Source organism: Neofelis nebulosa, chromosome 3, assembly GCF_028018385.1.
Source record: "Neofelis nebulosa isolate mNeoNeb1 chromosome 3, mNeoNeb1.pri, whole genome shotgun sequence".
NCBI lineage: Eukaryota > Metazoa > Chordata > Mammalia > Carnivora > Felidae > Neofelis > Neofelis nebulosa.
Genome location: NC_080784.1, coordinates 134529488 through 134556837, shown reverse-complemented (window position 1 = coordinate 134556837; position 27350 = coordinate 134529488). Strand labels below are relative to the sequence as shown.

At 38.1% G+C, this 27350-nt stretch overlaps 1 protein-coding gene across 1 annotated transcript; it reads left to right on the top strand.

The window, feature by feature from the left end:
• The first annotated feature begins 808 nt into the window (after positions 1-808).
• On the top strand, positions 809-13502 carry MEPE (matrix extracellular phosphoglycoprotein). Its single transcript, XM_058719715.1, has 4 exons — positions 809-873; positions 5272-5325; positions 6278-6370; positions 11777-13502. Exons 1-4 carry the CDS (start codon positions 820-822, stop codon positions 13235-13237), a joined length of 1662 nt encoding a protein of 553 aa, XP_058575698.1. The 5' UTR covers positions 809-819; the 3' UTR covers positions 13238-13502.
• Positions 13503-27350: the final 13848 nt, after the last annotated feature.

The following is a 27350-nucleotide window of genomic DNA, read 5'->3' as shown; positions in this document are numbered from 1 at the left end:
TTATTTGACTTTCTGGGTCTATTTCCTAATCTAAAACAAGAATAGTAATGCCATCTAACTCATAGGGTTGTTTTGAGGCTCAATTAATTGAATTTATAGAGAATTTTAGGACAGTGGTGGCTCGTTTTAGAGTTTAATGCATTTTAGCTACTAATATAAGGATTACGTAAATTGTTTCACTCTGGAGCCCACAGATGGCTACTTGCTCAGATATACTGCTGATGAATATAAGGACCTATATCGGGGGGACCATCCTGGCAGCAGAGAAGAGTTTATTCCTCACAGTGGAGCCTGCTATGCTGGCCCTCATGTGAGGAATCTGAGTTGTTACACTAACTTAATATTATTATGAATTAAGCAAATAATCAAATTAAATGATCTCTCTCTAAAAACAAAAGGGAAAAGTTTGGGCTGACAATAGAACAATATATAAATATAAATATATATAAATAAATATATATATATTTACTTGCTGTGTGTGTGTGTATATATATATGTGTGTGTGTGTGTGTATATATATATGTTGTATATATACACACACACACACACATATATATACATTTCATTTCTATCAACCGACTTGTTTTAATAGCATTGGACAGTTTTCATTTTGACATTATAATAATTAGACATGTGAAAGCTCTCAAAGTACCTACACTTGGATATAAATTGTACTTTTTTTTTTTAATATGAAAATGGACAATTGGAGGAAGGATGTTTGTGTATACTTTTGTGTTTTATTTATTATTAGGACTGCAGCTCATAATTGGCATTGCTTTAGGGTAAAATATTATTGTCTTTTTGCAGAGAATCTCGAAGATGCAAATTGTTTGTTTGGGACTCCTTCTTTTCAGCGTGACCTGGGCAGCACCAGTAAGCATTTACCAATTCAGTTATATGCATCATAGTATCTCTTGCTCTATTTTTTTTTTAAAGCATGTTGTTTAAATTAGTAACCCCTACTTAGTTTAGTTGTAATAAAGTACCAAGCAAACAGAAAGCAGACAGCACTTGACACGAATGTCTAACACCAAGGAGGACCTCAATGAACATGTGCTGAATTACAAAATGTCAACATGTTGCCTTTTAAGAAATGCCAAAAAGAGTTGTTTTTGAGAAAATTAATAGCCAGCCACAGTGTTTCAAATCAGCTAATTTTAATCAGTAAATGAGCAGGGACCCAAATTATAGCTAAAGAACTTCTCAATATTTTACTAAAAACTGAAAAAACAAAAAACAACAAAAAAAAAAAACCCGACCTGATTGTTAAGGCTGACCAACTAAATTTTGTATATACATGGTAATGGAAAAAAACCAGACCTTTCCTGTAATTCTTGCAACACCCAACACTGTGAAATGCTGCTAATGATTTTCACTTCATCAGCAAGGCTAAAAATGGGAAAAAGGACCCCTAGGTTTAACATAAATTGAGCTGCAATTTCCTTTTGTATCTTTTCTTCCCTCTGATTCACCCAGATGGATACTCAGGATGTGACTAAATTATCTTGTGAAAATGCTGAGTGCTACCAATATTTTCTATAGTGTAGACACAGTGCTAATTAGATAATGTATGAAAAGCATCCTAGCTTTTCAGAGCAACCATTCCAGTTGGAGAGCATGGAAATAAGTAGTCATCCTGTTGCTGGAAGTACTTAAATATAGGTCTTGAGCAAGTGAGTGACCAGTTAGGTAATCCAGTGATGAGCATGAACCATACCATCTAGTGAGGACAGCAGAAGTTGAGGAAAGCATGGCCCCTCTTAGCACATATCCTTTCACAGTCCTGTGGTGGGCTATACTGCTTAAAATAGACATCTGCCAGCCCCAATCCACACAACTCAGCTCAATCATCACCACAGAGGCATGTGCTTAGGCATGACAGAGGTTGAGTGGGTCTTGCTGACCCAGCTCAATCCCGCCAGCTGAGGACAAATCTATTTCGAGCAACATATTCCCAGGAACAGATGGAATGGCACCCTGTAACCGTCTTCCAGTAAATGTTATGTCAATATCAATCCAGTTACCACTGGTCAAGAGAGGGAGCCAGCACCCTTCCCAGAGGGAGACACAATGCCTTCTCCATTACAAGGCCACATTCAAGCGTGGGAGAATTGCAAAGTGAATGTGGGGGAAGAAGGGAGGGATGCATCTTTCAGATGAAAGAGGCTCAGCAAGGACATAGAGACAAAATTTGTAATTATGAATGGCTAAATGTAATGTTTTCTCCCAGATATATAGATCTCATTTGAGCAATTACTTCAATTGTTTAATAATAGATTGTGGTATCAGAAATTAGAATATACTGAGTCACTCACATCTGTTTTGGAATTACAATCCAGATTCAAACTGTAGGGGGAAAAAAGTTTTCTTCAACCCTCTTTGGGTCTGTGGCTCAGTCAGCAAATTAAACTGACAGAAACAGATTAACAGGACAAAAGAACACAAATGTTATTAAATTTCTACATGCACATGGAAGCCTTCACAAGAGAAGACCCAAAGAGGTGACCAAAGCAGGAAGCCTTTATACCTTTTAGACAAACAATTTGTGAAAATTTGGTAAGACAAAGGGGTTTGGGTTAGTAGTCCAACAAGGGCTAGGTAGTCCTTATCTTCCTTAATGAGGAGGATTAAGTTAGTTTAACAAAATTTCCTGTGGATTCTTCTGATGCCATCTCTGAACTGATAAGAGTCTATCTCCAGTAACAGGAGAATTGGTTTCCTGCCTTGAGGCTGAAAAGGGGAACTTATTCTGCATTTTCTACTTCTTAATTGCCTTCAGTTCAAAATAATTTTTTTTTGTTTATTTATTTATTTTGAGAGAGAGCGAGCACAGAGGAGGGGCAGAGGAAGAGGGGGACAGGATCTTGCACTATCAGCACAGAGCCCAACGTGGGGCTCAAACTCATGAACCGTGAGATCATGACCTGAGCCAGTCAAGGGTCAGATGCTTAACCAACTGAGCCACCCAGGTACCCCCAGTTCAAAATAATTTTTATGTCAAAGAAGCATATTTTGGGGGTGACATTTTGGTTTCCTTCAAAAATAAAACTTGAAAATGGGAGAAAAGATGGTTATTGGGCCATGCAATTCAATTAATATTCATCAACATGCAGTAGACTACAAAGACTCTAAGTTACTTTGTTGTAAGTTCATGATTATCATGAACTATATTAAAGTACTCTATCTTACCGAGTATAGTTTTTAATTCATGCGTATGTGTGTTCTATAAGAAGATGCCGAATACCCCAACCTGTTGGTTTTTTTTTTCTCTCTTGTTTAATATCTACCCATCTCATTTTTAGGTTTCTCTTTTCTGTAGCCTCATATTCAGAATTATTTTCACAGTGTTGATACTTTTGAGAAATGATACAATGATGTAAATTTACATGCACAGGCTAACAGAAGAACCAACATAAGAAAAAATGTCAATAATGGATTGAATTATAAAATATGCCTTGAAGGTACTTCATGTAAAATTCAGGAACATTTCCTCTTATTATTATTTTTTTGCATATAGCAGGCCACTTAAAAATTTATTATTTTAACCCTGGAACTTTGAGACTGAGGTTTCAGTTAAAATATCTTCTTCACTTCGACAACTACCACCACTTTAAGCGTAGGCAACTTTGTTTCTTCTACTGCCTATGTAGATATAAATTTTACAGCTTACAAACTGTAAAGTGCTATGTAAATATTGGTATTATTGACAAGCTATTTTTGTTTCTAGCATGTAATGGAATGTTAGGCAGATCTGCCTTGGAGCCAAGCCAATAGCACACTGTTAAAGTATTGAATTTATTTCTAAGATAATTTTATCAGTCAGCGTCCCGTCAGGAAAATAAAACCCATAACAGGGTGGGTGTTCAATAGAGGGATTTTATTTGGAGGATAATTATAACGTAATAGGACAAAGAGAAAGAGCAAATCAAGGGTGGTGAGGCAACCCAAAATTGAAGCTACTAGCACCCCTCGGGCTGAAGAAACAAGGAAGGAGGTGCTGTTCTCTGTGCCCTAAGTGGGGGGGGGGGGGGGGCAACAAATATAGGACCACAAAAGAGGTATGTCCATCCCAGAGATGCAACCCCAGAGAGAGCCTTGGTCGCTCTCCTTCTACCCTTCAAGCTCAAGCTAGGCCTCCCATCATCCAAACCCAGACCAAACCCAGATGGCAAAGGAGCTTGGGAAATGTAGTTTGTAGAGGTCATCCCAGAGAGAGCAGAAGTACAATATCCGAAAGGATAATTGCCTAGATCTTATTGCAGAAAAATATAGAACATTAAAGTTTATTCAGGAAGAATACTTTCTAGGTAGATAAGACCTTTTTATTTCATCTTTCTCTTGAGGGTTTCTCTCTCTTCTATGACTGACACCACCATGATGCCTGCTTCCACTTTAGCACATGCATTTAAACACAAACTAATCCCACCCATTGGTTCCTCTTCTCAAATCTGAGATAACCTAGGAATTTCAAAAATAAATAAGAAAATAAAAATACTGGGACTAAAAGAATTATGTCTGTTCTTCCACAGCAGGCTTGCTCCAAAATTCTCAGGTCTTCTTCTGAATGCTCTCCTGTGACACCTAAATTTTAGCCCCAAAGCCTGGAACAAGCTGCCTGGAGCTATTCCTTTCTAGTTCCTGGCATTTCTGCACTTCAATAGCTGCCTCTCACCCCAGGTACTCTCAAGATCTTTGAACACTTTCATATCAGATCAAGAGACAGTATTTGCTCAGGTGACTGGCAACAACAAAGTCCCATTCCTGGGTGTGATCCTAACCCTTACATACAGTGCTATGGTTTTACTCTTGCTGAACCATTAGCAACATCAGTTCTTTGTTCATACAGCAATTACTAAACTTATACAATCAATACACACATACAATCCACATTATCAGATTCTGATTTCGGTTCACTGATACTGAACAACTCTCCATGTGCCAGTGAAAATTTCTTTTTCAGTTGATATCGGAGACATCCATGCTTCCACATGGAAGTGGCACCCCTCCCCCAGCCTGGCAATGCTCCTGTGCCTGAATATGGTTGTATAATGGAGATGGCCTTGTCTCCCTCTGGAGGAGGAATACGGGCTCCCTCTTCTGCAAGGACTAACATAAATATGACTGTAATGTATGCATCTTCTTTGGTTGGAATGATTTTCCACACTGAATAGTACAACCCAGTCAGAGAAAAATAAATGAGACAATTATTGTGTGCACAAGTGGATGAAAGAATGAATGTTTGGTGAAGTTTTATTTTTTGTTCCCTTCCAGACATTTCAACCACAGACTGAGAAAACTAAGGAAGACTGTGTGGAAGAACAGAGGGTAAACAGAATTATTCTTCTCAAATAAACCTATTTCAACTCTGTAAAGAAAAAAGTCATGAGAGGAAATTTTTAACTGTCAAAATATTCTTGTGCACTTAGAATGGAGATGCAAAATTATACAACGTAATTTTGGCACTTAATTCACACAATGTGTGATAGAAGAGAGAAACATTCTGAATTGGGATTTGTTTCTCTTCACTGTGATTTCTTTCTTCAGAGGGAGAAGTGAGTAAGACTTCTGGTGTATTATTAGCAAACTATTTACCCCACACACGTACATGAGAACAAAACAACAAATGAGGGAGAAAGCAAAGGGCAGGGAGTTAACAAATCTTATGTTTATGTAGGGTTAGTTGTCCATATGCATCCAGAGAATTAAACAAGTACCCTCAGTATTTCATGTCACCAAATTGCAGCCTACCATGGTTTCTCACAGCAGTCTCAGAAAATTCTGTTCTAGGACCTAACAATCTTCTGTCCTTTATCTCAGCTGAAAATTACAAAGGCAAATGCTGCAAACATAAGAGAGCCTGAATGTTCATGCTGTGAGTTTTTCCAGTTAGACATCAGACATGAATACTGTAAAACCTGCATTTCACCTAATCCTTACAAGGCCCTCCACCTGAAAATATTTCCAAAGACTCCATTTCCATTGAAATTTGGCAATAAAATTAATACACCCTGTGAGAGAGAGAGAGAGAGAGAGAGAGAGCAGTTGATAGCCATCCTTAGGGAAAACAGATTTACAGGCATGTAGAAAAGAAAGGGACAAGTTTTATCCTTAGAAGCTGGCTGATACATGCTCTCCTATGGTTATAAGAAGCACTACCGTTTGTCAGAGGCAGAATTTGACTTCACCTAAGTTAAAGAATGTCTTGTACAACCAAAAAGAGAACCAGAAAACTTAATATGATATAAACACATCTTAATATAATGTTATGTCTTTGTAGATAACGTATAAAGGCCACCATGAGAAACATGGGTATTACATGTTTAAGTATGTTTACACATCTTCTGGGAGGAAAAATCACACTGACATAAAGGTAAGCTCAATCTCTGAGTGAAGTTCCTTATCATGTGCCAAACTCTGGACAAACCCTAGGGGAAAACCATAGAGGAGACAAGTTTACTTTTGATTACTCTGGGTTTCTGTCTATGGCTGGTGCCTTCGTCCTTTTCCCACAGTCCCTGACTCCTTAAGCATCTCTGCTGTAGAACTCTGTGTTCCAGAGCTTTCCTGACACAGATGGTTCACTCCTGCCCTGGCCCAAATCCTGCCCTGCTTTGGGACCTACCCCTGCAGATGTGGTACTGTGGACCCCCAATGCCTGTGCCTTTTTCTTATTGCTTCTGAGTAACACCTGGTCTTTTATAAGGAAAGTTTCTGAGCATATTCTATCATATGCTCCAATGGTAAGGTTAGATGGCTATTAGAGAAATCATTTTAGACTAAAGAGTGACATGCTTTAGTTCCCCTTAAATTCATTCCACTGACAAGTCCATCTGGGTCAGGATGCTTGGAAAAGAAAGAATAAGGGCCTTGTCCCTGGAGTGGGACAATAATTCTTTTCATTCAGTCCCTTCTTGCAGATTCATTGGCCAAAGAGCTGGAAACAGCTTAAAATGCCATCAGCAAAAGGACTATTTACTGTTTCCAAATCTGGTTTCGTTTCTCATGAAAGTAGTAGTTTCTATTCAGAATGTTATTTTGTTCTGCTCGTTATTCTTTAGATGGCATCTCTAAGACTAACTGCCTGTTACATTTGTTATATGGAGTAAATTGAAACTTATTTGTGGTAATCAATATATGTTGAGCTCTTCCTGTTGTGCAAGATACTATGGGAGATAAAATAATTGAGAAAAGTTAACTCTTTCTCTCCAGGAACTTAGAGTTAGACAAGAAAAAAAAAGGCGCTCATAAAAGTCATTATAACTCAAGACAGAATATGCAAAGTGCTGTGGGAATAGTACCCCCAAAACCATGCTTCTAGGGACTTGGAGTAGAAAAAGATCTGTTCCTAGCCTGGTGTTTAAGGAAAGCTACGTAATGGACATAATGGAGCTGGGCCTTGGAGGATGAGTAGAATTTGAGCAAACAAGTAGGTGATAGAGGACACTCTCCACAAAACTCCACAAAAAGAATACTATGAACCAGGGAATGGAGAGAGAAAAGCAGAGCATAGAAAATCTCCAGCCCACTGATACAAGAACCATCATGTGGTCAGTGATGCAACCAGAAGTCATTTAACATAACAAATGTGAAAATGATTGACCATCACATTCCACAGTTTAAAAGTTGTTTCACGTTTTCATTTATAAAAGAACTCTATTCAGTCTTTTGTGAAATGCACTCAATTAGTATACCTGCTACTGTTTTTAAAGCTTGATAGCACCAAAAAGAAAACAAAACTTCCCATGCACAGTAGGGAGAGAAAAAAAATAAGAGATTATTATAATTTGTTGATTTGTTAATGCACATGTTTAACTCAAATAGCTATATTCACAATGAGCAAATGAACTTGATTGCAAAGGAAAATAAAAATGTCCACGTAAAACTAAGACTCAATGATTTAAAATAAGTCAAATGTTTAAAGTACTTTTTATCCAGAAATAATCCACTATAAAGTTTGTTTCTATTGTGTTTTTTCCTCATAGAAAAATCTTAAATACCCGTGCTCTTTGCATAGTGTACCTACTCTCAATGAGTGCTTGGCTGAGGGATCAAGAAAGACCATTTGGCACCTCTTGCCTCCTGTTTCACTAAATGTGATTCCCCATTATCCTGGTTTCCCTGAATGTGGGCTTTCGATGTCCTTTATCTTTTCCCTACACACTTGCTCTGTGAGGGCAAGCTTCCAGCTGACCACACTGTTTTCCTCCATCTGGGAGTTCTCATGTATTTTCACATATTTAGTTAATACATCCAAGAAAATGTCCACAAGCTCAACAAGAGCCAACAGACTGAAGTGGTAGCCAAAAAAAGGGGGCTGGAGAGACAAAATTAAGCTGGATTAGTAAAAACAGGGCTACTGCCAGGGCAAGGAAGCTACTAGATGCTGTGTGCTCTGGGCTGCTCAGGCTATATCAGAGTCTGGGGTTGTTTGGGACCCCACAGGCTAAAGGAGATCCACGGTAAGATGACAGGACTGAACATAGTGACCTAATAATTGACAACTGCAAGTGTCAACTTGGAGAAGAGAAAGCAGTGAGTTTGGAGGAAATCTTAACTTTTCAAAACATTAGAAAGTTTGCACATGAAAGAGGAAATAAATTAATCATTATTGCTTTAGGAAAAAAAGAAATACCTGTTACTAGTTGCAGGTTAAAAAAAACTCGAAAAAAATAGAATATAATGAAAATTAGAATATAAATGAAAAGATCTCACATAAAACATAACAAGCAGTTAGCCCAAAAAGTGTTCAAGGAGGGAAGAGCTGACCATAGGTCATGAAGCCAGGAAGGACTGGCGCTAGGTTACCCTGAAAGGCTGTGATACCTGACTATCTCCAACTGAATATTGCTTTTTCAAGCTCAGGTTCTACATTCTCACAACACCAGTATGTCTAAAAGTAAAGCCAGTATCTTTTTCTCTTGTCTTCATTTTTACAGATCAATACTTCAGCCCATTATCGTTATTAACCTTTCTTCTATTTGGGCACCAACAGAAGGTTTTTTCTTTGTAATGTTTTCATCCGGCATTACCCTAATCCAAGTGATCGTATCTCAGGTGTGGACATTGCAGCATCCTCCTAACTGTTCTTTCTTACTGCTGTTCCTCCTAAATGCTGATTTTTATTGTTAGTCCCTTGCTCATAAATCTTCACTAGCTCTTCATTCTCTGCAAAATAAATCCAAATTCTTTGCCCTAGAGGCTCAGGCTCTACAGAGCCTGCACTGATCTCCAGCACTTTGTAAGTCTGTGAGAGCCCCAGTTGGAAATGAGGTCCCTCCCCCACTCCTCCACCCCCCACCCTCTATGCCCCTGCAGGACTACTGTCTCTGCCATTCCATAAGTCATCAGGTATTGCTTAGAACATGTGGCACTCAGCCCAATTTCTTACATGTTCCAGCCCCTCAATAAATATCTCTTATTCTTCATTTTGTATTACTTACCAGTTCAAAGGCCTATGTCATGGTGTTGTCAATTTTATCTTACGCTACGATTTTGAGGTGAAGAGAAAGTATGTTATTTGTTTCATCTATCACTGCTCTGTTGCTCAAGAGCTCCTACCCATGGGTTAATGGAAGGGAGGAGGGAGCATGCAGAAATTAATTTCAATTCAACCTGCTTAAACTTAAGGTTATTAAATCACTGTAATAGTTCTTTAAGTATTTTAGTTTCTTTTGGATAAAAACATTCAGATCCTCACTCTCCCTCCTTTTCTAAGGTGGCACACAGGCATATGAGACAGTAGGATATGGCTTACATACATACCCCCTACATACCATATACCATATGAACATACATGGGTAACACCATAGTGGAGGGAAAGACGTGGAATCCTCAGACATGCGTGGGCAATGCTGCTTGACCACTTGTGTGCTTCCTACTCTGCTTGTATCCTAAGATGAAGTCTCTGGCTACCATCGCTTGGGATCAGTATAGTACAGTCTTATTTGGGGCCCAGTAGTGTTTCAGCCTCTCTTGGCTTAGACCCCTCTATGTCTGAGTATGACTCACTTTAGTCCATAACGTGTATGCTCCATCTACATTGCTCCTTTTAGAGTCACCTCATTCCCTCCACAGTGACACCTTCTGGAAAGCTCCTGAACAGACTTGCAGATGCTTCCATATCTAGCCTGTGCCACAGGGAAACTGTTGAGTGGCATGGGCAAAGTTGATCTCAGCCCCTCTTTTTGACCACATTGTTCTGTCAAGCTTATTGCAACTGGGCTGTACCCCAGGTTGGTAAATTACAGCCTGTGAAGCAGCATCTTTGCAGACTTGCCCAAAAGAAGGATAAATTGAGATATATGGATAAACACTTTATTTTCCTTCTCCACTTTCTACTTTCATTCTGTTATCATTCAGGGACATTCCTTGTCCAGATCTCCATTACTTAAACTTTATGATCTAGAACTGTAGTTCTCAAGTGTGGTCTACAGACCAGCAGCTATCAACATCAGCTGGGCAATGTTATTAAATGCAAATTCTAGAGCCCCACTCTAGGAAACTCTGGCCATTGGTTTCAACAATATTTGTTTTAGTAAGACTTCCAAATGGTTCTGATAAATGTTAAATTTGAGAACTATTGATCTAGACTATCCAATTTGGCTTATTGCATGACAAGCAGGGAAGAAAAGAAAATTAATGAATCTTTTTTTCTGACAATGACTGGGTTTGGAACACTGAAAATTCTTTGAATGTCAAAAACTTAGTATCACCTAGATTCATCTATTTGTCTATTTTCGGAAAACAAGAAGAAAAAAAAAAGAAATGAAAAGAAAATCTTCCTTTAGGCAGATGAATACCTCTGAAGACCAGGGCAAGAGCAGAGAGAAAGAATAATTACTTTTTAAAATATGAACTACAGGGGCGCCTGGGTGGCGCAGTCGGTTAAGCGTCCGACTTCAGCCAGGTCACGATCTCGCGGCCCGTGAGTTCGAGCCCCGCGTCAGGCTCTGGGCTGATGGCTCGGAGCCTGGAGCCTGTTTCAGATTCTGTGTCTCCCTCTCTCTCTGACCCTCCCCCGTTCATGCTCTGTCTCTCTCTGTCCCAAAAATAAATAAAAAGCGTTGAAAAAAAATTCTTAAAAAAAAAAAAAATATGAACTACATTTCACTTGCAATGACTTACTAGTCACAAGATGGGGACTTTTTTTTTTTGGCTAAAAATATTACTATAACCAATTTGCATTTAAACATCTTACTATTTGGTGCAGTACTCATAAAAATTTTAATAGTGAACTTTTCACTTTTAGTCTAAATATCTGTCTTTGTCTCAACAACAATGTTGTCATTGAAATTTTAACTATGGCTTCAATTTCTTTTATTTTATCAATTATGTCTCTATGTTTGAGGAGGACCACTCTTGAAGCATATGCTCCTTAAATTCAGGTCCTCCTTCAAAATCAGGACCTAATCTACATTTCCAAATTTATTTCTTATTCGTTTCTTTAGAATTTCTACATTCAAACCACAGTTTTATTCGTATTTTCTTTCAGATGTTTCCTATTTCCAAATATTTAAATGCGCCACTTATTCTTAAAATATTCTCCCTGCTTTCCTACCATATATCTGGATGCTACCCAGCCTTCCAGCCTTGCTCATTCTTTGTCCGTGAAACTTACTTTGGCCATTCCAGAATTATCTCTACCAACAAACCTCTATTGAGTTAATAGTTTTTCTTTTAAGTATCTGGTGGGTAATTCTTTTTAAATTGCCTAAGAATTATTAAATTTTTAAAATTTAACATAAAATAATACTTTATGTTGAAAATTACACTTTAGCAGGAAGAAAAGAAGAAAGACAGTATTGCTCATCCCAATTCTGGTAAAAGAAGAAATCAAGAACCAGCACCTAAAGAAAACATTGTCCAGGAAAGAGAGAAAAGCTTGTCCATTGTTGGAGCCAATGAAAATAATCAAAGTAGCAAAACCCAAACTCCTTTTGAAAACAGACAGGCAACAAATGAAGACGATACTATTAATAACAAAGAAAATGCCCACAGTGACCAAAAGAGATACGTTTATCCTGAATCCACTGGGAATAATGGGGTTGATGATGGAGACAATGCTATCAGCAAACTACGTGACCAAGAAGAATATGGTACAGCTCTTTTTAGAAATAGTATGCAACATATAATGGAGCCAGGGACTGTGATTGAACTCTTGGCAGAAAAAAACAAAGAGAACCAACACAGAAATGTTCTAAGCAAAATCCCAGCAAGTGTGAACTATGTTAAAGTCCCCTCAAAAGATAGGAAGAATTATCAAAGAGATCCCCAAGCTCAGAACATTCCAGTTAAAAACAAAAGCACACGCCTTACTCAATACAACACTGACCATTCAAAACAGCTCCCAAAACTCAAAAAAATCCCCAGTGATTTTGAAGGCAGTGGTCACCCAGATCTTCAAGGGAGGGGGGACAATGATATCTCTCCTTTCAGTGGAGATGGTCAACCTTTTAAGGACATTTCTGGTAAAGAGGAACCTATTGGTCCTGACCTAAAAGGTGCAGATATTCAAACAGAGTTTTCTGGTCCAAGTGAAGTCGATGCAAGAGGACCAGGTTACAATGAGATCCCAGAAAAAGAAGAAAATGGCAGAAATACCATTGGAACCAGGGATGAAACAAGGAAAGAAGCAAACACAGCTGATGTAAGCCTAGTAGTGGAGGGCAGCAATGACATCATAGGTAGCACCAACTTTAAGGAACTCCCTGGAAAAGAAGGAAACAGAGTAGATGCCAGCAGCCAAAATGCTCACCAAGGAAAAGTAGAGTTTCATTACCCTCATCCACCCTCAAAAGAGAAAAAAAAGGAAGGCAGTAGTGATATAGCTGAAAGTACTAATTATAATGAAATTCCAAAAAATGGCAAAGGTACTAGTAGAAAAGGCACAGAGCATTCTAATAGGAATCAAGCAATCCCCAATGAAAAACAAAGGTTTCCCAGTAAGGGCAAAAGTCAGGGCCGGCTTGTTCCTTCTCGAGATCTAGATAATGAAATTAAAAATGAAATAGGTTCCCATAATGGCCTCAATAATGAGGGGACTATAATAACACACAGCAGAAGAAATCATTATGTTCCCCACAGGCAAAATTCTACACGGAATAAGGGTGTGCCACAAAGAAAAGGCTCCTGGGGTTATAGAAAACCCCATTCCAGTAGAAGGTTTAGCCCTCCTAGAAAGCATGACAGTAGTGACTCATCTGACAGTGGCAGTTCCAGTGAGAGTGATGGTGACTAGCCCACTAGAAGTTTCCAGCAGGATGAAAGTTCAAATACCTAGTCGTCTATGATGGGACGAAAAAGGAGAGTCACCTGAGAGCAGACCAGATGAGGAAGGGCAGAGCGGACAATTGAGTAAGCCAAGAAACCTGGCCTCCTCACGAGATTTATTGTGATCATAATGGTCACAGTAAGAAATTCAAAGTTATGACGCTTTTTTTAAAGAAGAAAAATTAAGGATTTGTGGAATAGGAGTCATTTAAAAATAGTTTGTGAATGCCACAAAAGCCTTCCTTTGTTGTTTGCTCTATAGATATGAAAATCAACAATCTCTCTCCTATGATAATCTGTAATTAAATAATCTATAAGAAAGTCTGCTGTCTGTGGTGCTTCATTTCAGAGGCAACAAGATTAGTTCTGTTTCTGGCAAAGGCAGTGTTATGAAGTTAATCCCTTGAGTAAATCGCAACCATTTTCCCCGAATCCCACTGTGTTTATGCCAGCATTTCCTTCTTCTTCTGACCCCCCTCTGCTCCAGCGAAGATACCCTGCTTCATGTCTCTCTACACTCCCTTCCTCTGTCGTACATTTATAACTTCTTATAAGGCAAATTTTAGTTCCTGAAACAAATTTCCATGTTATCACTTTTATTAGTTCTACCTCCTTCCAGATAAAGAAGGGGATGGGGAGCAGAGAGAAACAGGGAGAATCTGAGGAGAGGACAAATGCAAAGCCTAGACAAAAACTTACTTTGGCAGATGCATAAATCATTTCCAGCCTATTTTGCTTTCCCAATCTTTCATATAGATGCTTTCCCAGCTAATGGCCTTATGACATTGTTCTGGAAATTAGCCCCAAGCCACCTGGTAAGGGAGGGATGTGGAATTCTGGAAGGCTTTGCTCTTCCTGATAAGAAAAGCTTATACGGCTAGTACCATGCTTCCTCCTTTCTTACCCTAGTCTCCTTTGCTTGACATTAACATGATGTTTGGAGGTGCAAAGGCCATTTTGTGACCATGAAGAAAAGGCATGAGATAGCAGAAAATATACATATTGGTCTCTGCCCCCAGTTCCTGGCATGGAATTCCTAAAACCCTTGAAATTTCCTAAAAGCACTAGGAGATAGTTTTGTTCTAATATTTGGTCTTTGACCCTGGTTCCTGACACAGAGTTCTAAATTCCTTGCAATTTCCTCAGCCTTTGTTTTAATGAGGTGACTCTCGGTGGGCTCCTGGATAGGGGCTGGTCACCAGAAAGACTAGACTAAAAGCTTGAAATTTTCAGTCCTCCCCCCACTACCCCCTACTCATTCTCCAGAGAAGGAAAAGGGGCAGGAAATGGAGTTAATAGTTATGCCTATATGATGAAGCCTCTATCTATAAACACCTCAAAAGTATGGTGTTCACAGAGCTCTCAGGTTGGTGTGAACACATGGAGGTGACAGGAGATAGCCTACCTGGAGAAGACATGGAAGGTCTGTGTCCATCCCCACAAACTTAGCTCTTCACCTCTCCTCTATCTGGATGTTCATCGATGTCCTTTATCATGTTCTTTTATAATAAACTGGTCAACAGCAAGTAAACTGTTTTCTTGAATGCTGTGAGCTGAACTAGCAAATTAACCAAACCCAGTGAGGGGTTTGTAGGAAAAACTCTGATTTATAATCAATAGGTGAGAAGCATGGGTAATAACATGGACTTGAAGATCGGCATCTGAATTGGGGAGGGGGAGAGTGTTATGGAACCTGTGGGATCTGATGGATCTCTGGGTAGATAGTGTCAGAATTGAGATCAATTGTAGGACACACAGCTGGTGTCACAGAAGTACTTATTGTGGGGGGAAACCCACATATTTCATGCGAAAAGAATTGTGAGTGTGGTAGAAGTGTGACAGTAAAACAGACATACAGAAGTGTAGGTTTTCTAACACAAAAGGACAAAATAATCACAGAGATACCAGCTCCATCAGCTTCCTACCTCCAGAGTGCTTGTTCTGTGAATAAAACAATTCTCTTCTTAAGCAACTCTTCTTCCTCTTCTCCTCCTTCTTCTTTGGTTATTGATAGCTGAATTGAATTCTGTGGGGAAATAGGTTCTACTTACATAAATAGGTTAGAAAAAAGCTTAGGGCGGAAAGCCGCCACCACGGGGCAAAAGCAACCAAGGTTAGCTAGCGGGAGATTGTAAAGAGATCACGAGTAACTTGTTATATCACCTGCAGGAAATTACCGTCCATCTGATGCCAATATACTATTGTACTTTGATCACAAACTCCACTAGCCTCCCAGACCCTTTCCTTCTTACACACACAAGTTAATGATTACTGTCTGATTGTTTTCTCACGTCCACATGTGTAAAATTTTTTTTTCCATGTTCACCACATGGGTAATATCTTGTGAGCTCAATAAATATGGAGATGAAACTCGTGTTTGGGGCTCTTGTCTCCTCTCAGACATTCCAAAGTTCATCAGTCCTAGTCTGCTATCTAGTGGAGAAATTGTATGTTTCAATTCTCTGGACAGATTTTATATTCAATTCTGCATCTGTTCTCTTGCTGGACAAAAGAGAACTCCAGACTCAGAGTCTGTAACAGAAATCCTAGTTGATATACCTCTGCATTCTGACATTCTTCTCAGTGAGAAGAGGTAGAAGAAAGAAAAAGGTGCCTATTACTTCTCTTGTCTCTTGAAGATGTAAGTTCCCCCACAGCAGAAACCATGACTATACATTCTCTATATAACACAAATGAAAAACATCAATGTCAATACATCATTATGGTGCCTTCAAAAAATCTAAACTGCATATTAGGTTGATAGAAGGCAGTTTCTTACTAAATAAAAGTTGCAATATAAGCTATGGAATAAATCAGATTCTCCACATACAAATAATAATACCATGTGCCATGCTCTGTTAAATCTTTTAATCTGCACAATCATTCTATTGTAATGGGTACCATTACTATCCCCATTTTACAGATGAGGAAACTGGGGGCATAGAACTGTTAGTAGGTGTTCCAACTAGTAAACTAGGATTTGTATACTGACAGCCAGGCTCTAGACTCTTTATTCTTAAATATTCACTGTACTGCCATATATCACAACAATAGATACATATAATATATGAATGTATGCATATATAGACACAAATGGAGAGAGTATGTGTATATATTCATGCACATATACAAATATGTGTATGTGTGTGGATATATACACACCCATATATATACACATGCATGCACACACACACAACACACACACACACACACACACACACACACAGCAAGAAAGAGAACCTGAAAGTAGAACCTGAAAACAATGATTGTATATTTTCTGTCATTTATTCTCCATCAGAATTCTAGGTATAACATAAATCAATATCAATGGAAAGAGTTAATATACCATCTAATAAATTAGTCACATCAGAATTCCAGAATAAACTATATCTAGCACTTTGCTTTTTTTTTTTTTACATAAAAGACAATTTTGGTGCATGCGCACACACACACACACACACACACACACACACAAACTGGAAGCAATTAATGAATGAAGAAAACTATATCAGAATTTAATTTGCAGATAAATGAATTGAAATATACTTTTTTAATGTTTATTTATTTTTGAGAGGGGGAAGGGCAGAGAGGGAGGAGGGGGAGAGGGAGAGAGAGACACACACAGAATTTGAAGCAGGCTCCAGGCTCTGAGCTGTCAGCACAGATCCTGACATGGGGCTCAAACCCACAAGCGGTGAGATCATGACCTGAGCCAAAATCATACACTTAACCTATTGAGCCACCCAGGTGCCCCAAAATCAACTTTTTAATTATATCCCAAATTATATCAGACTTTTACATGCAAATGGTCTGATCACATGAAAAACAGTTGGCATTGTAAAGAAAAAAAATGAACTGATAGAGAAAATAAAGGTTTTCTTTGGGTGGGTTATTAGAGGCAGGAGTTTCCAAAGTTCGTCTGCTATCTAGTGCTATCTGCTATCTAGTGGAGAAATTGTATGTTTCAATTCTCTGGATGAATTTTGCTTTCTCTCACCAAGCTTCAGTATATATGCATATTCATTTCAAACACTGACAATGTTCAGATTTTCTTCATCCATTTAAGGGAAACTCAGAATGTTTCAACATCCTCAATGCAGTGCTATGGGATCCTGACATAGAGGGCTTAGCCCAAAACTAAAGGACCAGAGATCCAGGACCACAGCCTGCAGTCAGACTGTGGTTTGCGCTATATCCAAATACAGGTTTCAGCCAACAAGCTGCACTGCTTCGCTTTTTTTTTTTTTTAAACAAACATAGATTTCCAAAATAGGGCAGAAAATTTCAGCCTCACAAAGCTGCCTTTTATGCAATGATTCAAATGGGTATATTCTGCCACCTTGTGCCCAAAAGGAAAACATCGCTCCAGGCTCTGGCATTTATGTCAACGCTGGCTCCTCTTTCCAACCTCACCCTCCTAGATTTCTCTGCTTATCAATATCTACCTTGATTTCACAGCCAGAGTTAATCTGTTCTTGGCAATCTGTCTAGTCAGAGCAATATGTCTGATTGTTTGGCAAAACATTCAGCTCCGTGATAAAACACTTGCTGAATGACTACATTTCACAAAATTCCATGGGAATCAAAAGGAGAGAAGAGATGAGATGCTCCTGGCCCTTAGTAAGGCTATCATTTAGTCAAGGAGAAAGGCATCCAAAAGATACAAGGTGACTGTGGTACATTCAGTAATAAAAATATAAATACCGAGATTATAGGAGTTCTGAGGGAAAAGATGAACTCGAGCTGAAGGTAGAGCAAAAACATAATAAAATCCATTTTCCTTAAGGTATTACACATTCAGAGGAGCTGCAGATAGTTCCAACCGGCAAATGAGGGCCTGACAGTCAATGACCTAAATGTACTACATGTATTTTAGAGCTTAAGAAAGATCACTGCAGCTAGAGGATGGGGAGTGGCAGGGGGGTGAGAGACATAGGGAGAATTGGAAGGTAGAAGACTAGCAGTAAGAATATTCAAGGGTTAGGGGCACCTGGGTGGCTCAGTTGGTTGAGAGTGTCTGACTCTTGATTTCAGCTCAGGCCATGATCTCATGGTTTGTGAGTTCAAGCCCTGTGTCAGGCTCTATGCTGACACTGTGGAGCCTGCTTGGGATTCTCTGCTTCCCTCTCTCTGCCCCTCCCCTGCTTACTCACTCTCTCTGTCAAAAATAAACATTAAAAAATTTAAAAAAAAAGAATACCCAAGGGTTATTGCTATAATTCAGAAGAAACATAACATCGTCTCCTCACTCAGTGTTTAGTACCTGCTTTGAGCTAAGTAGGTACTCAAGATGGCAACAGTTTCAAAGACACTAGGATGCTTTCACAGAAGCCCATGTTTCAAAAACAACTTCCGATAAGGTAAACTCTGCTAGTCAAGATATTAACACTTGGAATCATGGGTGTTATTAGACAGTCCAAAGGAAAAGGAGAAGAAACAGATGGGTCTGGATAAAAGTCATGGAAAGGGGAATTGAAAACAGAACGGGAAATGGGGAATAAACGTTCAGAAAAAATTTACTGAGGAAATCTGGAAAGGAAGGAGAACTCCTTGTAATCTCAAGGCTAGAAACCCAGATGAGGAAAAACTAAAAATGATGAGTGAGTTAACACAATATCTGTAAGAAAATCTACATGAAATTATGTGGTTTTGACTTAGATAATAGTCAAATGGACTATTGTATTAAATGGACAATACTTTATTAATTTATGGGGACAGTTTAAAATAGCATGTACAGTCCCTACTTATATTGAATTTTAAGTAGATTTTTACTTTTGTTAGATTAATAGATCAGTAATAGAATTTAAACAATTTTTGTTTTACAATTTTTATTTAAAACAATAAGATAGAGAAGCCTCTGAAAGATCTCAGAGAGACAAAGAAAAGATGAAATAATGTAAAGAAAACTGCTAATGAAAATAAGAATATAGCACTGGGTAGAGAGATATTTAAAATGTAAGATGATAACAAAAACAATTATATAAATATAAATTAGAACATTACTCTGAAGCAGTCCCTTCTGGAAACATATAAATCCTGAAAAATCTTAAAACCTGAAACTATTACTAACCGTGAAAGAAATTGGAAAGTGTTATCAAAGAATTAGCTCTCAAAAAATCCTCATTGCCAAATGGTTTTGCTAGTATATCCTCTCATATTTTCAACGAATAGATGATTGTCATGATGCATGCACACGCACTGTTTGGGAAGTAATGGAAAAGATGGTAAACCATCCACTTCATTTTATAAAGCCAAAATGACTTTGACATCAAACTCTTTAAAAAAATGAACAAAATAAGAAAACTGTAAGGCAAACGTGACTTACGAACACAGCAAAAGTACTTTAAAAATTTGTTTTACCTTTTTTACTTTGAGTATAGTTAACACACAATGTTACATTAGTCTGAGGTATACAACTTAGTGATTTGAGAAGTTTATATGTTATGTTTTGTTCACCACAAGAGGAGTTACCATCTGTCCTGTTACATTGCTATTACAATATCCTTGACTGTATTCCTTATATGCTGTGCCTTTTATTCCCATGACTTACTCATTCCACAACTGGAAGCCTGTTATCTCCCACTCTCCCTCACTTATTTTGACCAATCCCTCACCCTCCTTGCCTCTGGCAACCATCAGTTTGTTTCGGTATTCATAGGTCTGATTCTGCTTTTTGTTTGTTTATTCATTTGTATTTTTTTTCTTTTTACATTCCACTTGGAGGTGGAATTATATGGTATTTGTCTTTTTCAGTCTAACTTACTTAACTTAGTGTAATACCCTCTAGGTCCAGTCTTGTTGTCTCAACTGGTATGATCTCATCCTTTTTTACAGCTGTCTAATATTTAACTCTGTGTGTGTACCTATATATATATACAGATAGATATACCACATTTTCCTTATCCGTGTGTCTATTGATGAACACTTAGGTTCCTTCTATGCCGTGGCTATTATTATAATGCTTCAATAAACATAGAGGTGTATTTTCATTTTCTTTTAATTTTTTAACTTATTTATTTATTTTGAGAGACAGAGAGAGTGAGAGGGGGAGGGGGAGAAAGAGGGAGAAAGAGAGAATCCCAAGCAGGCTCCATGCTGTCAGTGTGGAGCCCGACATGGGGCTTGAACTCAGGAAATGAGAGATCATGACCTGAACTGAAACCAAGAATTGGTTGCTTAACAGAATGAGCCACCTAGGTGCCCGAATAAATATTTAATATTAAAATATTAATAATTAATACAATAAAATTTAATTATACATCACATCAGTAACTCCACTCCCATAAAAAAAAAACAATGACATTGTCATTTATTCAACAAATATTTGAGTTGGGTTGAACTCAGTTCAGATCTGTTGACTGTCTACTATGTGCCATATACTGTCACAGGCGTCATAGGATGCTCTCACAGAACTTACATTCCAATGGAAGAAAGACAAGCAGTATACAGATAAAAAGAAAAGATAAAAAATGTTAGATTGTGATAAATGTAGAAAAAGTAAAGCAGGGAAGGATGATAGGAATTATAATTTTAAATTGGATGGTCTGAGAAGGCTGCACGGAGGTGACATTTAAACAGAATCCAGAGGAAGAGGAAGAAGCTCACTATGTAGATATGAAGGAAAGAAGCATTCCAGGTAGAATTAATAGCAAGTAGAAAGGCGCTGAGCCAGCATCTCATTTGATGTACTAAGAAAAACAAACATGATTTGGGTGGATGTGCAAATGGGCAGTGGCAGAAGATCAAGTCAAAGCAATGGAAGGATAAAAGACAGAGCCTTGTAGACTAAGGAATAAAATGGAAATCCATCTAAAGATTGTAAGCAAAAAGTGGATGGCCAAACTATCTTAAAAGGATGACTCTGGTTACTGTGTTAGAGAACAGAATGTAGTCTGGGAAAGGTAGAAGCAGGGTAAGGTCTGAAGGCTGTTCTAATAATCCAGATGAAGGAGGTGGTGAGAAGTGGTCAGATTCTATGAGTGTGCTGAAATAGACAAAATTTACTGATTACTGGATATGAGGTTTTAAAAGAAAGAAAAAGGGCACAAGTGACTTTAAATTTTTGGACTGAGAAACTGGTAAAATGCAAAATGCCACTCTAAAATACTCAACACCAATTTCTGATTTGCAAATTATTAGTAAACAAGGAATACCAGGAAGTAATATACTCCTAAATAGGATAAAGAATGTATATCTTAAAAACAACTAATTTTATGAATAATGGTGAAATACCAGTGGCATTCAAATTTAATTTTAAAAACCAAAAAAGAGTTTATTGGAGCACCTGGGTGGCTCAGTTGGTTTGGGGTCAGGTCATGATCTCACAGTTCATGAGTTTGAGCCCCATGTTGAGCTCTAGGCTTGTAGCATGGAGCCTGCTTGGGATTCTCTCTCTCTCCCTCTCTCTCTGTCCCTCCCCCATTTGCTCTCTCTGTCTCTCAAAATAAATACACTTAAAAAAAAAAAGAAAAACCAAAAAGAGTTTATAATGGAGAAAATCCAGAAAATATTAAATATCCTTCATTAGTAAATTGAAAAAATTGTGGTAGGGATACACAATGAAATTTTTTAATGGTTTAAAAATATTTCGTCCTGTGGTGAAAGGACACAATGAGTTAACAGAATAAGATACCAAACAGAATATTAACTATGATACCAGTTTTCTTGAAATGTATGTAAATGTATACATGCAAAAAGGACTAGAAGGGAAACTATGTTGATGCCTGTGTGATTTTTCCTTTATGTTTTTCTACATTCTTCATAAGTTTATATATTAAATTTTTCTTTTATGATCAGAAAAACTATAAACATTATTTTGACAAAGAAATACATGCAAACTGATTTAAGACTTACTCTCACGTGTTTTTTAGTAAGGGATAGTTGAACAAGCTAGAGTAAACTGAAATACTAAATTCTCATCATCTACTCAAAACTACATCATCCCTGTAGGACCATACATTGGAGAGTCAGAGTGGAGACTCATTTCCATTGGCCACAGGGAGGCTGGGGAGTTCAGAGGGGGACTTTCGCACCTGTATTCTCCATCTTCAATGATCTCTCACTCTCGCACCTCTTGTTATAAAACGTTTGTTCAACTGAGGGGCTTTCCCTGGAAGAGGCTCATTTTTTTCAACAGTCTGGGTCTCTGTAAAGAGAGAACTCAACACTAAACGGGTCCCAAAAGCCAACTCTGTAGAACACTACAGACTCATGGATTATTGTTTACAAAGTCTGCTAACTGAAAATTAACAGGGGGATAATCTCCTGGAACCCAAACCTTTGGGAAACATAAGGCAGCAAACACATCTCAAATCAGCCCATTGTGACCTTCTGCTCCTTTTGCACTTTCATCTTTTGCTTCTTTGGTTCCTTCTTCATTTCCTTGTTACACTTTCTGTTCTGCCTTTTACAGAGACTGATTTCTATGTGACCTGACGACTTTCCATAGCTCTACAGCCACCATATTACTTTCCACATGGTGGTTAACTAAGGAAGCCACAGCTACACACTGGGAACAAGTTCTGTTTCACAAGAGCTTGTTTAAGGATCCATGTTTGAAGAGTGTTTTGTCAGTCGACTTAAAGAAAACAATTTTTTTTAATATTTTTATTTATTTTTGAGAGAGCACAAGCCAGGGAGGGGTAGAGAGAACGGGGCAGAGGATCTAAAGTGGGCTCTGCGCTGAGAGCAGCCAGCCCGATGTGGGGCTTGAAGCCATGAACTGCAAGACTGTGACCTGAGCTGAAGTTGGATGCTCAACCTACTGAGCCACCTAGTGCCCCTGTAAGTTGACTTTAAATCTTATTTTCATTATTTGTTGATAGAGATAATCCACAAGACATGCTATCTCATCAGTATAGACTGAAACCATTCCCACAATGCCATATTAATATAGAGGAAGATTGGGGCACCTGGGTGGCTCAGTCGGTTAAGCGTCCGACTTCAGCTCAGGTCATGATCTCACACTTCATGAGTTTGAGCCCTGCATCAGGCTCTGTGCCGACAGCTCAGAGCCTGGAGCCTGCTTCGGATTCTGTGTCTCCCTCTCTCTCTGCCCCTCCCCTGCTCACGCTCTGTCTCTCTGTGTCTCAAAAATAAATAAAATATATTTAAAATATATAAAAATAAAAACATTTGTTTTATTTTATAAAAATAAAAACATTTAAAATATATATATAGAGAGAGGAAGATCTGGACTGGCCACAGACCTGGAGGAGACCTAGGAAACTGATTTGAGGGTCACTGGGAAGATGCTCATGGTGGTGATTCCAAACTTTGGTTGTATTAGGATCACTTGAGGAATATGTTTTTAAAAATGAAAATTCTGGGGCACCTGGGCAGCTCAATCGGTTAATCCTCTGACTTCAGCTCATGTCATGATCTCACTGTTCCTGAGTTCGAGCCTCACATAGGGCTCTGTGTTGAGCTGTGTTGACAGCTCAGAGCCTGGAATCTGTTTCAGATTCTGTGTCTCCCTCTTTCTCAATCTCTCTCTTTCTCTCTCTCTCTCTCTCTCTCTCTCTCTCTCTCTCTCTGTCCCTCCCTTGCTCATGTTCTCTCTCTCTCAAAAATAAATAAACATTAAAAAAATTTTGAATTGAAAATCCTCAGGTCCCATCCATGGCCGTATATCACAAATACTACTCTAGTCACTAATGCAGTGTTTCTAAGATTGACTCCAGACTATTGACTCAGAATCACCTCTTTGCTGAAACTACAGCTGCTTTTTTTCACATACTACATTTGGGGTTTCAGCATATATAGAACTACCTTATTCTTTTTATGTAGTTGCATATAATTTCAGTGCTTGTATTTACTGTCATTTTTTTAACCAAACCCTATTGATGAACATGTACATAGTTCTTAGTTTAATCATTATTAAAACCAGTATTAGAGTAAACATCTTTGAATATATATCTTGGGGTATAACAGGAAGGTAAATTCTAGCAGTGGCAAACCTATTTTAGTAGCACAGATACAAAGATGCAATATCAAGTTGCATATGCCTAAAACCAGGTGTTTCGAGCAGGTAGGTAAATACTGCACTTCACATAAATTTGCCTGTGCAACACTTCATTCCATACACAATATGCCCCCAGGTCAGTTAATGCCAAACCCTGGTGGTAGACTAGGGCCAAAGTAATCATCTGAAGATCTTTAAGATAAAGCAGAATCTCTGGAGGCCCATCTCCAAAGAGTCTGATTCCAGTCTCAGGTGGATGTCAGGAATCAATCCATAGTTGAAGAAAACTCCTAGGTGATACTAATTAACAGACAGCCAGGTTTGAGAATCAAGAGCCTCTAAAGTTGAAAACCAGAAAGCAGTCACTAGATGGCAACCTCATTCACCTTTTTTTAAGCACTTTGATTATAAAATTAAGCAGAACCCTTGAGAGAAAGAGTCTTTTATCTTCTCATTCATGTTTAAATTTGCAGACATCTCCCCACAGTAAGTTATTTTTTAAAATACACAAGGAGGGGCCTCTCTTTAATAATGCTCATATCCCATTGCCTTTGAATATCATAATCAAAAAACAAGGGCTCTTTTGTATGAATAATAATCCCCCTGGAAACTTTTAATCTAGCTTTCATTTGCACACATCTCTCCTATAAAACCCTGAAATTCTTGCTTCCTAAGATAATAGCTGGAATTTATCTTAACAAAAATATCTCTTTTGTTTCTCACTAATGTCTGGATCTCATTAAAGTCAAAGACCAGCTGTGCTCTGTTTTGTGAGGCTCAAGTTCCTAACACTTTGCCATTCTCTTTCCAACTGGGCCTAGAATTCCCTGGAAGGAATGACCTGAGAGGTCATCTATCCTAGTGCTTACCAAAAGCAGGATTACTTTCTTTTATCTCTGATAGTTGGTCATTTTGCCATTGTTTAAATAATTAAACTAACAAAGAACTCACCATCTTGCACTTCTAGTTTTAGGCAACATGATTCATTCTTTTTTCTACAAGGCATCTTTCATGTTCTCTACCCTTTTTCCTCAACTACTTAAACATTTTTCAATTACCTTTCATGTGACCTGTCACCATGTTTGTCATCTCCAATTAGTTGGGCACAATGCCCACATGGCATCCACACATCTCAGCATACAATGTGACAATGACCTCCTTTATTCTGGCCACTCCTGTTAATATAGATTCTGTAGCATAAACAAGATGTCTATGTCAGTGCTTGTCCCAGAATACAAGCTGATTTCATACTGGTTTCTTTTGCTTCTTATTTAATTTCTAATCATGTACTACCCTCCTGTTTGTTGTTTGCTTTTTCCATAAGAACCAATATTAGACCAGTATTGCCCTTTATACTATATTATGTAATTTATTTTCTGAATCAAAATGCATTGTGTAGTATTTATGATAACTATTTTATCAACATTTTTTGAATCTTATTTTTATGATTAACTATGACTGACAGTTCTTTTAGATGCAAATGTTCAGGAGCAAGAATTTCCTGTCCCCTTCAAAGGTCCTTCTAGCTGGACTAAGATCACATTGACAGCAGAAAGTCAAATTTAATTTCACATGCATGAGGAATCCACACAGACATGGAAATTCCAAAGACAGTCAGGCAACCTGAGGTATGGGGGTAGGGATCTGGGACTTCAAAGGGAAGGAATGCAATTCACAGGAAGATGAAAAAGAGTAAATGTTTGGTAAACAAATGTTTGCTGGATCATTGAGAAACAATGGGACAAGAAGGACTTTGATCAAACAGGCATACCTAGGTTACTCCCTATCTACCATACCTAGTTCATAACATATTGTAGTTATCTATGGTGATAGCTCTCTTCCTGAAACAGGTCCTCTATCTAAATTCTTTTTAGGCAGTTGAGGGGGAAGTAAAGACTTTTTCCTGATTCTGCTGGGTCTTGATTATATTTTAACTAAAAATAATCTTCATGGCCCATTTATGGGGCCACTTGCCCTTGGTCTTTACACAAATATATTATTACCTTTTAACATTCATCTCAGCTATTTGTAGGAATTTTGAACAAGGCAGAGGCTAGGATAGTGCCCTTGTTGCATGCTAATATTGGCTCCCGTGAGCTCTTCAGCATTTTCTAAATCCATAAAACCAGTAATGCTATTAAAATTAGATTGGCAAAAAAAAAAATAATAATAATAATAGAATAGCAAAATCAGAATAGTGACAAAGATCTTAATAGAGTCTTCACCAAGGAAGATATAAAAGTGGAAAATAAGCATATGAAAAGATGTTCCATACCATAAGGCATTAAGAAATGAGAATTAAAACAATGAAATACCACCACACACCAAATAGAATGGCCAAATGGCCAACATTTGGAACACTGACAATACCAAATGCTGGCCAGGATGTGGAGCTACAGGAATTCTCATATATACTGCTGACAGAAATGCAAAATGGTACAGCCACTTTGGAAGACAGTTTGGCAGTATCTTATGAAATTAAATGTACTCATTATATCAGCCAGCAATCACTCTCTTTGGTGTTTGCCCAAACACAAAAGCCAGGGATGTTGATAGCAGCTTTAGTCATAATTGCCAAAACTCGGAAACAACCAAAATGTCCTTCAGTAGGTGAATGAATAAATAAGTGGTATTACACCCAGACAATATAATATTATTTATCACTAAAAAGAAATGAGCTATCAAGCCATGAAAAGATATGCAGGAAACTTAAGTTCATATTACTAAGTGAAAGAAGCCAATCTGAAACGGCTACATATTATATGATCCCAGTTATATGACATTCTAGAAAAGGCAAAACTATGGAAACAATAAAAAGATCAACGGAGGAGAGGGATGGATATGCAGAACAAACAGGATTTTTAGGGCAGTGAAAATACTCTATATGATGTTATAATTATGGATATATGTCATCATGCATTTGTCAACACCCACTGAAATGTACAACACCAAGGGTGAACCCAAAGGTAAACTATGGACTTTGAGTGATTATGATGTGTCAATGTAAATTCATTCTTGGTAACAAATGTGCCATTTTGATACTGGGAGATAATGGAGGAGGCAATGCACCTTCCTCTCAATTGTGCTGTGAGCCTAAAACTACTAAAAGTTTTAGTAA